Raw genomic sequence first — 14063 nt, 5'->3', positions numbered from 1 at the left:
ACATTCTTCCTTAGAAGGTCTCTGCTGTATTAATATCACAGCATAGATTAAATCTAAAATGCCATTCTAAAATTTGAAAAGCAACTTCCATTTTTGAAGCTTTTTGGAGAATAAAGATATAAGAAATTCGTGTTGCTTCTGTGCAACAACTGAACTGTTGCTCTAAAATAAACAACACATAATGTTATATTGAATGATTCCTATATAAGTAGGTGTGTACTTTTACCAGCTTTTGTTTTTGTCTTACAGCTGCTGCAGGTCATATATAGTACAAGGTTTGCAGGACAGCTCTTACCTTTGTTTTCCAGGTCACAGACAAGGTCAATCCTCTGTTTTCAACATTTTCACATCGGTAGAACTGATCATCTTTTAAAAAGTAAAGATCATATTGATTTGCTTGTCTAATGAGACAGAACCTCTGTAAAAGCAAACAGTCAAAAAAATGATGTAGTCCCAGAGGTGTATGGCTGTGACTGGAGTGAGGCATACAGATTATTAAGCAGTGCAATATAACTATAATATGTTATGTCATTTTTCATGATTATATATTACAGTATTGTATATCACAAGCATGGGTATATCTAGCTTGGGCTACATTTTTGTTATTCCACTTAAGTGGAATAACATGCTTCCCAGGACTAGTTCCGATCCAGTGGTGTGCTGCTGACTCTCAGGACGGAGCTGCTCTTTGGTACTTCAAACAATACTGCCACCCATACATGTTTTATACAACTTTAAAATATCTGATATAAATTCTGATTTCTTTTGTTGTTTTGATTAGGACTTCAGTTTCCACACTGTTCCTTAAGTTCAACTGTCACATTTTTCATTTTGTCATTTCTTTGTTAAGTATATGGAAACCTGTGACGCAGTATGTAATTCAATATGTTAACGCAACATTATTCAGCAGGTTTCATTCGACTTTATGAAGCAAAATATATTCATTCCATAGGGTGATGCAAAACTTTTGGCCATAGCTGTGCACATTATTGATTATCTATTTACTCATGTCTTGTGAGAAGTGGCTATTGATTTCCAGTTCTGGCTATTGAATGATTTGATTAATTATGATAAATAAACTAATGTGCTTCTGGCAGTATAATTCTGTTGACCCCAACAAGCTACAAGAAAATGTTCAAATGTCGGTTGGCCTGGATTTTGTGATTTTCACTCTGTATGATATTTTAATCTGAAGACAATGTATATTTTTAACTTTAGAAATACTAAAAGACACTTAAAACATGATTACTTTTGTGTAAGTAAGTATTTAAACATGTAGCATTATTGAGTGTTTAATAAGCTGTCCGTCCATCCGTCCTGTCCTTCTTAGACACGGTTTGGTATTAAACCTTTTGAATTTGAATAGAAACTTAACCAGGGGGGGTTTAATTTTGCTGTTAAAAAGTTAAACTTTTAAAAAGAATATGAGTAAATCTTATTTTATGCAGATTTAATTCAATACAAGTGAAATGTACAGGACATGTCAGCCTCCTGCTCTGAACACATAAAGAAAAGGTTGTTGCCTCCATAAATCAATGTATAGTAACCATTAAAACCTCTTTACTGCCTTATATTTCCCATGGAGAACATGATTTGAATGTGTTTGATTTGTGCAAGGGATGTAACAAAGATCATTTGTGCTGAGATTACTCTTGCTCCTAGAGTGCCACATTTGCTCTAGAAACCACTAAAATTGATGAGGACTATTAGCTGGAGAGTTACTGGTCTTGCTTCACTACACAGACTTAATTATACGCGTCTGAAGATTATATTCATTATATATATATATATATATATATATATATATATATATATATATATATATATATACACACACCATATTACTTCAATTTGGCACTACCCTCGAGTTAAAGAGACCCTCGTATTGACGCCGCAGTCATATAGCAGTTATATAATAGAGGCCACCCTCAAATAAACGCCACTATCAGTAAAGAAACATTAAGGTATTTTTTTCTCACCCTACTAAAAAAACACACACGTACACGTACCAACCTATATTTGGCTAACTCAGGGAGATAATAAGGCTATGAAACAAGTATGCATTCTATACTGCTACTTTTCTTAATTAACAATGCACATTTCTGAGACAGTTAAGTAATTGGACTCTGCATGAGAAACCAACTCTTCATGGAAAAATATAAATGCAATATACATTATTTAAATTATATAAATTAAATGCAGTGTTCAAAATTGCTAATTGTAAGTGTTTACTAATAGTAGTACTTATCCTCTAATCAGCATTCTATTGCTTACATCAGGGGTACTCAATTCCATTCTCTGGCGGGCCAGATAAGGCAATGTCCAAACCTTGAGGGGCCACAGGGAGCTCAAGATGTGCATAGTGGTGGGGGGTTGTTTAAATGGTCATGAAAGGGGCTCCCGAGTGGCGCATCCAGTAAAGACGCTCTGCGTGAGTGCAGGATGCGCCCTATAGCCTGGAAGTCTCCGGTTCGAGTCTGGGCTATTCCACAGCTGACCATGGACAGGAGTTCCCAGGAAGTGGCGCTCAATTGGCTGAGCGTCGTGGTGGGGGGGGGATGTCCTCGGCTCACCACACACCAGTGACCCCTGTAGTCTGGCCGGGCGACTGCAGGCACGCCTGTTAGCTGCCCAGGAGCTGCATTGTCCTCCTACGCTGTAGCTCCTAGGTGGCTGCATGGTGAATTTGCAGTGTGTAAAGAAGTAGTCGGCTGATGGCACACACTTCGGAGGACAGTGTGTGTTCATCTTCGCTGCTCCCGAGTCAGCGCAGAGGTGGACTGACCAAGGATTGACAGACAATAAATTTTGTTAGACTAACTCATTCTCTTGGGCCTTCTTTGCTGATTGAGAAGAATAGCAAACATCAGTTAAATACTGTAAATCACATCATGAAGTTCATTTTAATGGCTCTTATGATAGCCTGAAGGTAAAGTTCAATCCATATTTCTGAGGAAATAAAGCCCAGATCATATTATTTCAGGTTATCAACCCACATAAGTCTATTATGATCATTTGCATTGTAACTCATGCTTCTATTACATGTCTACAACATATGTACCATATCAGGATACTTTACCATGATTTCATAATGGAATCCTGTTCTTTTAACAAGGTGTAAGGGAAGACCAAAAACTTGGATATGAAGATTTCTGCCTTGGAGTGATTTAAACCTAAAATGATCAAAAATAATTAGAAACCTGGTGTCTTATTGAAAGCCATATTAATTTAGATTTGTTTGTCTCAGTTCAGTTCCTAGACCTTTACAAACAAAGACCTTACAGAAAGAAACACACACTGTAGTAGTGTAGAACTGTTGGTAGACCACGGTATCATGTCAGTGCATAGTGGTTCATATTGTTGTGATACCATTGTTACAGTACTATTTTAAAATCTTCCAAGTCTCTTTTGAGAATAGGGATTGCACAGGGCTGGGAAGAATAATGTGTTTTCTATTTGCCTCTGAGTTCGAAGCTATCCCAGGAAAGATATCAGAATCAATCCCAGTCCCTTTGTGTATACAAACAGTTGTGCTGAAACGCCTGGATTACAGTAGATATAAATGATAGCCTGCAGCTTTATTGGTCTTTGACACTGCACAACATTTTAACATTCATGCATTGTATGTTGGAGAATTGTATATAGAGAGATGTATATAATAGTAAATGTGGACTAGAGAGGAAGGGTATAGGAGCCATGGGAAGACTATTGTTACCGACGGGGTTATAATGCCTGAAGCCGCAGGCACCCTGGAGGTAACAATAGTCTTCCCGAGGGGCATTTAAATTTTCACTTTGGCTGAGTCTGCAGTACATATTTAATATGTGAATCGGTCAAGAAAATCGTTGAGGCAAGGTTGGATAGTAAATACGACTATATATTTTGTTTAAGTATAGTTGATACAGCATAAGTAATTAAATATTGACTTGTATATTTTGTTTAAATATAGCTTATATAGCATAAGTAAATAAATAAATAATAGAAATAAATCACTTAAAATGTTATTGACGTTCATACCGCATAGTTATCAGCTCTCCTTGTGGCCTGCTGACTGCTGCATAATCTAGTTTATATCCTGGCCGTCATGTGTTTACATTGTCGAGTCAGAAAACAGTGACAGTGATGTTTTTATTAACCATTTTAGTGTTTGGAGCATCTTTCTTTTTCTGTATGTTCTGTAATTCATTTGCTGTTAAGTTACAGAATTGGTGTTCAGCCATTTTCACTTGTTGTGAGGAGTGAAGATGGAAGCTGTTCCTTTGAAAAGGGGCAGGACTCACAATGATGTGAACCAATCACATGACAGATGGAGACTATTGCCCGGTGGTGTAAGGATGTTAGGGCAATAGTTCAATCTATTCAATCGATCCTTTAACATGTGGGACACTGTCCAAAGGCTTTTATGACAAAATAGCATATATGTTTAACTTTAAAAATTAAAAAAAACATGTGCCTTAATAAGGAAGGACCTAAGCACTTCTAGTGGTGACATCTAATGTGCTTGGAAAACAGCCTCTGTTACTAGTAAATAATCCTTTACTCCATCTCAGATTTATCCACTCAGAAGAATATTATCTCCTCAGACACAGATTGTGCCCTGTACAGTAGTTATATATCGCTTTACAACACACCTAGTATAATACATTTCTGTGACAATGTTCTTTTTTTAAAAGTTATAACCCAAAAGAACCACTGCCTGAGACAGAGGAATGAGTGTTACTCTTTGTAGTTCCAAACCTTGTAATTGGGAAAATATAATGCAAAACTCACCTTAAAAATAGGCTTCAGTTCTGAACTTAACTCCCCAGCTTAGGCCTGTCAAAAAATGAGAATGGTTCTGGACTGGAAAGATTCATTTTCCTTCATTTAATTAAGTTAGTTTATTTTCACCAGACATTTTATACACTTCAAAACAAAGCATATTATAAACTGCTGTATCTTTAGAGCCTATAATGTTCTTATTCTACACATGACAAACACATTTGCAGGTACAGTAACAGGTTGTCAATATTTATTCTGCTATTGCACGTACATGGGTAAGGTTTTTTTTTGTTTTATTGTTTTTTTTTACAGCGTTTACTCTCTCAATAATTCTGAGATTTATTTTGCTCTGATGCTTGTGTTGTTTTCCAAAGAGCCAAAAGGTAGCTTTACTTGCTTAAATGCAGATCTGACTAATGGTTCCTTGTATTCGTGTTTAGTAAACTAGAAGTCCATTGTTCTTTGTCTCATAATAATAAGTTACTGACCTTTACTGGCAGGGCATCTTTCAAAGACTACACATCATGTACTTAATTTGCATTCCCCATTGCAAGTAAACACTTTGTACAAGCTTTGATATTTTCATAAACCCATTTAATTCGTGTACATATCTGAATCTCAACATTTGTCAAAGTCCCATATACAAATTCCATTTTACAAGTACTAGCAATTACATGTAATGCTTTAAAGTCTATTATTACAATGCTGTGAGTAGAAATCCCATTTTGCATAGATTTCATTGAATAATATTGAAATAATACTGAACTATAGTTTACTGTTTTAAAGACTAGTGTGACTTCGGGAATGGTATTTTTTAACTAATGATACAGCTGCTCACGTGTGAAACTTGTAATTCAAAAAAAATGGAAGAGGATCACCAGTATTTAATCAGAGTACTTTAACACTGCAAGTCAAACAATTTGGCAGCTCAATACTTTGTATTCACCGTTCCCTTCCACACAAATGTCGATTCATTACATTGACTGGTTGAAAATGGTACGCGTGCCTTCAAGTGTAGAGTGTATAAAGAATGGGATGGTTCAGGCAGAGTGTGTTCAGATAAAGGGTTCACTACAGCTTGGGAAACACTATTGGAATTATTTTTCTGTGGTTTCTATTCAGTCAAGAAACAGTGCTTTTAAAAACAAAGGCATGCATTGTACATGGGGATATAATTACCATTGTCCTCAGTAAAATAAAAATAATAATTTCTAAGAAAAACTGCACTTCTTGTTCCTTGTGAGTTTTTTGATGGTGTGTCAGCCCCTACCATGACAGAGTTTTCACAAAGATGGATTTTTGACAAAAGGTAAAAATAGAATATGAAGGGGTGGATTCTTCTTGCTTTAAACAGTGAATGAGAAACAAAGCCCACACAGCCTCACAGGAGTGAGGAAATCTCACAATCTAATAAGCAGTACTTTTTGCTTTTAAACTGTGTAGAATTGTTTAGCCTGTTCAAATACCCTAAAATGGAAACTGTAGTAAACAAGTTACTGTTACTCGTTTTACACCTTTATCTCAGCTTAATACTCTATGAAAGCAACTAAATTGTAAGTATGAAAACTATTGCAGAAATTCTGTATATAAAGCAACAGGGGTTTTTATTGTAGCAAAATTTTGACAACGAAGCCATCTACAGTAGGATTGTTTTAACCTGACATGGCTAACCCCATTAGAATTTGCAGTTAATAGCCAGCATATATTTTACAGTGCTTATGTGAGTTCTCAGCTGGTCATGCTGGCTTAAGAGATGATTATGCTGGATCAGAAAATGTGAAGGTATGCACTAAAATACTGGACTGTCATCACTGTTACAAGCTTGAAACTAGTACAGTAAATTCATGCTCAAAGTTTTAGCTGTTGCTGGTCACCAGAAATTCCAGAAGGAAACCCATTGAAGCCAGTGTATGGATTGGTCTGCTGAGACAGGAGATAATGCTAACCTGACTTTTTATTACAAATAGATTTTTCAGCTGTCCAAACTGGTGGATACTAGACATTTTCTGCGAACTTTTGATTCCCACCAGATGAAGATGAGCCTCCTTCATTATGCAGTTTCATTGAAAAGCCTGCAAGTCCAGTTTGGACGGTTGGTTATCAATTTAATAAAGTCTCAGAATAAAGACTAAGGGCAAAGTGCTTTATATTTGCACTGGACTGAGCAGTCCCTTTCATGCTGATTCTGAAGGGCGTTTGAACTTGGCCAATGAAGAAAAAGTGGGAGTCAGAAGCTGCTAGCAAATCACTGGCAACTGATATTCCTTTTAAGAAAATGGTAGCCCTAGCTTTGCTGTGATTTTGGTTAACAAAAATCTCTTTATTGCTACACATTTGTTAATGGAACAATTTGATATATGTGACTGCAATGTTTCCTAATATTCATGAAGATTAATTATTGTTCTACTTCTAGCCTATATACTAAATAGCTTATTTAAGATTTATAGAACATAAGAACATAAGAAAGTTTACAAACGAGAGGAGGTCATTCGGCCCATCTTGCTTGTTTGGTTGTTAGTAGCTTATTGATCCCAGAATCTCATCAAGCAGCTTCTTGAAGGATCCCAGGGTGTCAGCTTCAACAACATTACTGGGGAGATTGTTTCAGACCCTCACGATTCTCTGTGTAAAAAAGTTTGTCTCCTATTTTCTGTTCTGAATGCCCTTTATCTAATCTCCATTTGTGACCTATAGTCCTTGTTTCTTTTTTCAGGTCGAAAAAGTCTCTTGGGTCAACACTGTCAATACCTTTTATAATTCTGAATGCTTGAATCAGATCGCAGCGTAGTCTTCTTGTTCAAGACTGAATAGATTCAATTATTTTAGCCTGTCTGCATATGACATACCTTTTGAACCCAGAATAATTTTGGTCGCTCTTCTTTGCACTCTTTCTAGAGCAGCAATATCCTTTTTTGTAGCAAGGTGACCAGAACTGAACACAATGTTCTAGATGAGGTCTTACTATTGCATTGTAAAGTGTTAACATTACTTCCCTTGATTTAAATTCAACACTTTTCACAATATATCCAAGCATCTTTTGGGCTTTTTTTTTTTTTTTATAGCTTCCCTACATTGTCTAGACGAAGACATTTCTGAGTCAACATAAACTCCTAGATCTTTTTCATAGATTCCTTTCTCAATTTCAATATGTCCCACATGATATTTACTTAGAACTTGGCTTCATGTAATGCTGCAGTGAAAAAAAATAAAGATTTGTATGACACATTTCATTTTTCATAATTTCTAGCAGTAAACAGTCCAAGATGTTTTATATTTTTATATGCACTTATTAATTTGCTGTCGGCCTTCCCAATAACCACATATATGTTTAAAATCTGACACACAATGAAAAAGGTGCATTTAAAAATATCAACATATCTGGAATAAATGACGAAATGCGGGCTTCATATTATTTAAGAAAACAGTTTTTATTTTGTAGAAACTTTTAATATATTAGATCAGCACTAATGCTTATGAAGATGGTAGCAGGTATGTAGTGGCAAAACAAGGTGCTGGAGCTGTTATAAAAATCAATAATGGTACCTCTTAAACATGTAACCTTTACTAAATGTTATGTTTATCTAAATTAAATACCAACTGAGTCAACCAATGTACATACTAATGTGTGTTTACTAACACTTGAAGTATATATAAAAAAAACAACTAACTTGGGTGGCCATGTCTACTGTACAGTATATTCTATACATGATGTGTCCAATCAGTCATTTCCACTTATTTGGAGGTACCTGCAACATTATTTTTGACATGGCATGCTGGAATGTAAATTAGGTCATACAATGGCTGATAAAACGCAGGGATATTAATAAAGTTGCGTAGGTTTGTGTGCTGCATACATTGTTATAAATCCAGTGATGTGCTAATCCAATATATGATTGAAGGGTGGTCTATAGATTTAAAAAAATGCATAAATGTGTATATTGCATACATAGTTAGAAATTCAGTTCTTTACTAACCCAATACACCATTCAAAAGGATAAGCTTTTCCCAGTATCACTAAAGTTTAGGCATTAATCAAGCAGGAAGTGCGTAGCCAAGGATGGGCAACCCCCCACCCAAATCTGCGGCTATGCAAATGCCAAGTTTAAGTACCAGTATTTTAAATTTTTTTTTTTCAACTGTGCACCTCGAAGGTGGGAGCTCAAGTTTAGGACAAACAGGCTATGGAGAAAATGTCGCTGGCTTTAGCCAATCAGAGCAAAGTAGTCATTGTGATGCAATGTTTGGGTGGGATCTTCCTCTCACACAACGAATAATGTGTAAGCTGTGTTTGATTGACAGCTTGTGAGGCAGTTGACATGGATTTCTTTAAAATGTGCAGGTTTTTTTTTTAAAGCAAATTGTAGACTAATTAGTAGTAGTGCGGCGGTCAACATGCCAAAACAAATGAGTAAATTTTTTTTTTTTTTTTTTTTTTTTTTTTTTTAAGACACGGACAGATAATGAAGCCACAAAACCAACTCACATACCATCCTCTGCCTCCGAATCAAATTATTAATTTAAATCTATTTCAGCAGTGGAAATGGCAACATGTGAAAATAAATGTTGAAAGAGAAAATGACCAAATCGACTGGATGATTAGTTTGTTACTTCATCTTTGGGAAAAGTCAACCAGGGAGCACTCTAATGAATATTTGAGCAGTGTGGAATCATATTTTACTAGATTATCAGCTTTGCGAATTGAACAGCCGCTTTCAAAATTACACCTATGATGTGGCCTCATCAAAGCCGTGTCTGCATGCTTGCTAACATCGCACACATTCGGCAATAGAGAAAGTCTACTACTGGCTACTTTGTTGTACAACGTTAATGTGGATGAAGCTGAAGTTGTTAGTCTTCGTTCAACAAATAAAGCGCAAATCGACTGTGAGAAAAAAATGATCCAACCCTAATTTAAATTTGAGATGATTGCCACTTGATTATATGCACACACTTTTAAGGCTGTTCTCCACTATGATCAGGATTAAGACAGCTGAGCGACCCTTAATGCTGACAAGTCGCTTGAACATGCAGTCTAGAGGAGGCGCTGCTGAGCACCGGTATGTGAAGACAAGTCTCTCGAGCTCCGCAGACCACATCCTATATTCATTATTAAAAAAAAAAAAAAAAAAAAAGAAAACGTATTTCTCATATTACCTCTTTTTTTAGTTTTCTGATTTTTAGTGACTTAATTTTTCTGTTTTTAAAATATATTCATCTTGTTTAAATGCAAGGCTTGCGTAACAAAAGAGACACTTGTGGAGGCCCGTGCGCCCTCCCCGTCTCTTACTACCAACTCCCTGTTTGCAAGTGGGTCGAGCGGCGGTTTAGCTGAACTGGACGGTGCGAGCGGTGCCATAAAATCTCTGGAAGCAGGTCTCCACTTAAAAATTGATTTACTGAACATTCAGTCTCTCCCATTATTTGAAAGAGACCTGTGTGATTCTATGGATTATTACTCTATAATTGCAATATTCAGCAGCACGCCGCGGCACCCTACCCTATAAGGTGGAGCGGAGACAAGATGATACTAACGAGGCAATGGCAAGTCATTTACTAGCTTTCATTATATTTAATAATATAATATTACTGTGTTCTCGCTGGTCTGGTGACGCTACATGTTTGGCTTTTTAAGACCCATTCAAATGTGATTTTTTTTGTCTACTTCAGCCATTTAAATGGATTTACAATGGAAACATTTGATGTATTCAGGATTTTAATGGATTTAATTTTGCAATGTAAACTATTTCCTGTGACATGAGACCATTGCTCATTGCCCATCCAATTTCTTAATACTGTAGTATGGATGGCAGCCCAGTTATCATGCACATTTACCATGGTAAACTATAGGAGCATTTTATAGCACTAGATTACCATGTATAGGTGGATGATAAAATCTAGGTTGTTTAAAAAAAAAAAAAAAAAAAAAAAAAGCTGTGGCTTTTTCTGGCAGTTTTAAACAAACACTTTCGGAATAAAGATAACCTTTTATAATTCTCATTAAATCCAAACACCCCTTTTATTTCCTCTTTCAATTCAAATATTTGCAGTTATTTTATATTGTATTTACAAACTAATGTAATGGTAAAGGTAATGTGTTTTTCTTAAAATTACATATTTTTACTTCACTATTACACTATTATAATACTATGTACTAAAATCACAAATCTGTAATAAAATGAAACCCTTTACAAATACTGGTTGATTACCTGGAGCAAAGCATTACCATAGCCATGTTGACAGTAGATTGAAGCACAGTCATTAAAATTAAAAATATATACACTTAAACAACCACATGCATTATTAATGGCTTTGTTTAGTTTTTTTTTTTATCTCCACAAGTAAAATATCTGCTCCTTTCAGCTTCCTTGTATAGATGCAGATCTTTCCAGAGGGGGTACATCAGTAGGATATTTGTCTTCTTTTCTAGGGGTATGACATACTGAGCTGGTCTTCAGGCATTTTTAATTCTGTATTCATCACAGAGTAATGTTACTTCCTTGAAAGTTTGCCAGCCTAAACACTGTGCACAATGCTGGGAGCACTGTGACTACAGACTGACGAGACAAAAAAGTTCAATATTTCTATTGACAGCCTTAGAACAAGGATGGATTAAGACCTCACCTATAGAATTCTATAATAGAAAATCTAATCTAACAGACAGCCATGAAGTAATAACAAGAAACCTTTTCAAAGCAATGTAAAATAATCACTAAAGACAAGAATTTTGATACCTTGAAAACGGTCAGCTAATGCCTTGTGATGCGATGGATCGAACAAAAAATCATTTGCGCATACAAAGGAATCATGGGCAATGATATACTGTGTGTGCACACGAGGATCAATTCACACACAAAATAGCTAAAAACATTTTAGTGTTAAACATAAACATAGACCCAACTAAACATAAAAGTGGCTGTTGTTAAAAAAAAAAAAAAAGAATGAATGTTTCATGTTGTTCAAATGTGGAGTTCTGAGAGAAAACATGCTACAGCAACCATATTCTAAAAAACCCTATCTGGCACTATACTAAGTAAAATAAAGTTTGTCTGCTGCTGTTTCATTTGGCTGCAAAATATGTGAATCAATTTTTTTTTTTTATTAATAATTGTTTTATTTTGATTTAGTGTGCCCAGTTAATTTACCCTTGATTTTCTCCCCAATTTGGAATATCCAAACCTGCACTGTATGATTCACACTGCACACCACGCAGCTGCATTTTTACCAGGTGAGCCACTTAGGGACCCACCAAAAAAAAAACTGAACATGTGAGGTTTATTCAGGGAATGGATGTGCAAGGTAATGATTTTGTTAGCTACAACTACTTGAATTAAAGCCATCAGTGCAAGTAATTGCCACCTTGAGTTATCAGTCTTTCAAGTTGGCTGTTCTGTTCCATGCATGTGTGCGGGTGTGTCAAACCCCCCTGGGCAGTACACTATCTGGCTAGAGCAAGATCTGGATAACTTATATTAGTTCTCAAGTAGTTGCGCTAATGGTTTCATGTATCATTCTATTATACGGAGACAGAAAATAATTCTATCAAATTCATTATGAAAATGCATGTCTTGTTCTGAAGGGTGGGGCTGAAATGCTAATCCACAGGCTAGGTGATGTGTGGGTTAGGGTTAGGGTCATGGAACACAGCTGGTGACCCTCATGCACCTTCACTATACTATGCATACATGAACACCTTGTCGACACATCCTGCATTGTTCAAGAGTACAGCCAACACTCAATCTGAATGTGGAAAAAAAGATACTTATAAGTGTCATCAGTGTGTCTGCAGTAAGTTATTTCATCTTGTATTTACCCCATTCAACTATCCAATTGGGTTTCCTAGTTCAGTTGAAGTAAACCTTAGTTTTCATGTTTCTTTTTAATCCTTCTGAGACTGTGCCTGGTAATTGCTACTGATTCTGCCCCTGTCAGTCCAATGAAGGTTTTCCAGAGTTACATGGCGTCCGAGCACTGCCTTCTGGTCCGGAACTCCGCAAGGCTAAAAATAACAAACAGGTAGATTAGGGGCTTGGCAATCTCACTAAATTCACTCAGCTGAATAAGTGAGGCGATAGGGAGAGTATTGTGGGCAGTGATGTACATGTCTGGCATATTTTAGTGTTTACAGTAGTCTGTAGAAAACGTCCTTATCCAAAGCTTTACTGTTGCGATGCTGAGGTCTTACTGTAATACTGTACCGTGCAAAGCCTTGGGATGCGCCACACAAAATGTTTGCTGTATTCTGCTTTCTCACCTTTACTGTCACAAACAATTTAAAACACATCACCTAAGTGTTAAGAGATTGCAGCTACTCTTGTAAGAAAATAACACACTAAAAACTAGCAAACCGTGCTTACCTGTGGCTGTGCTGGTACCATCCACATTGCTGCTTGCAATATTAGAAAACAACAAACAGCAGTTGGCAAACATTCTTTAATGAGACATGTGTGATTTTGCAAAGAACACACAACCCCTGCAGCACAGCATAGTACAGTACATTTAGCTAGCCCCTCTCACACAGTGACTTAGTTCTTATTTGTGGTCTGGAAAAAAGGCAAAGTGTACTTGGGCAGTGGTCTTTCATCCCAGTCCTTCATTGGAGACCAGTGGATTATAAGAATACACAGTTCAAATGCTAGGGATGCCAGTTACATAACTGTTGAGTGAAGACAATTTATCCTAAGCCACAGCATTTCCAACATTTTAATATCAGCTCAAATATTACAGCATACCTTATAAAAAAATAAATCGTACTAGGATAGATAGATAGATAGATTTTTTAATGGAAATTGTTATAGCAAGAATCAATAAGAAATTATTACTTTTGATATCAGAACCTTATCAAGTTAAATGTCATAATTTTTTCACAGCCCATCGTATTAGTTTTCCACCAGCCAAATGTTTTACTACATACTGAGGGCACATTCGCAGACAACATGAAAAGAGGAAATGAACACTGGATTACCCAGGAGGGCCAATCATTGGCAGATATCTTCAGGGTGTCCTCCAGCTCTTTATTTCACGGTCAAGGACAATAAAAACTGGAGGGCCTTTTCTAGAAACCGTGGCTATAAACTTCAAAACCTTTGCTGATATGGCAGAACAGCAATCGATCCTCTGCTCACCTAAGAATACCTTGAATACTGACAGGTTCAGTTTGGTCATAGACCAATTCTAAAATACACAAGGCATTTAGTGTGCAATACAACATTTGCAATCAAAAAAACAAATCTAACAAGAAATAACAAAAAAAGGGTTTGATGACTTAACATATTCAGGGTTAAATTATCAAAGCTATTTACTCT

General features: G+C 36.2%; 1 protein-coding gene across 3 annotated transcripts in view; it reads right to left on the bottom strand.

The window, feature by feature from the left end:
• Positions 1-9930: 9930 nt before the first annotated feature.
• The window catches only part of LOC121316186 (low density lipoprotein receptor adapter protein 1-like), a 39280-nt gene continuing 35147 nt past the window's right edge, over positions 9931-14063 (bottom strand). Inside the window, exons 9-10 of one of the 3 annotated variants that reach the window (XM_041251067.1) lie at positions 13116-13144; positions 9931-12757 (exon numbers count right to left, since the gene is read on the bottom strand). In XM_041251067.1, the coding sequence (XP_041107001.1) occupies positions 12687-12757; positions 13116-13144 (100 nt within the window). In that variant the 3' untranslated portion in view covers positions 9931-12686. The remainder of the gene's footprint in view (positions 12758-13115; positions 13145-14063) is intronic. The other 2 variants (XM_041251064.1, XM_041251066.1) reach the window with 2 other exon arrangements.

The sequence above is a fragment of the Polyodon spathula genome, chromosome 5, assembly GCF_017654505.1.
Source record: "Polyodon spathula isolate WHYD16114869_AA chromosome 5, ASM1765450v1, whole genome shotgun sequence".
NCBI classification, from domain to species: Eukaryota; Metazoa; Chordata; class Actinopteri; order Acipenseriformes; family Polyodontidae; genus Polyodon; species Polyodon spathula.
Note: the sequence above shows the minus strand (reverse complement) of the source record. Positions and strands in the feature narration are given on the sequence as shown.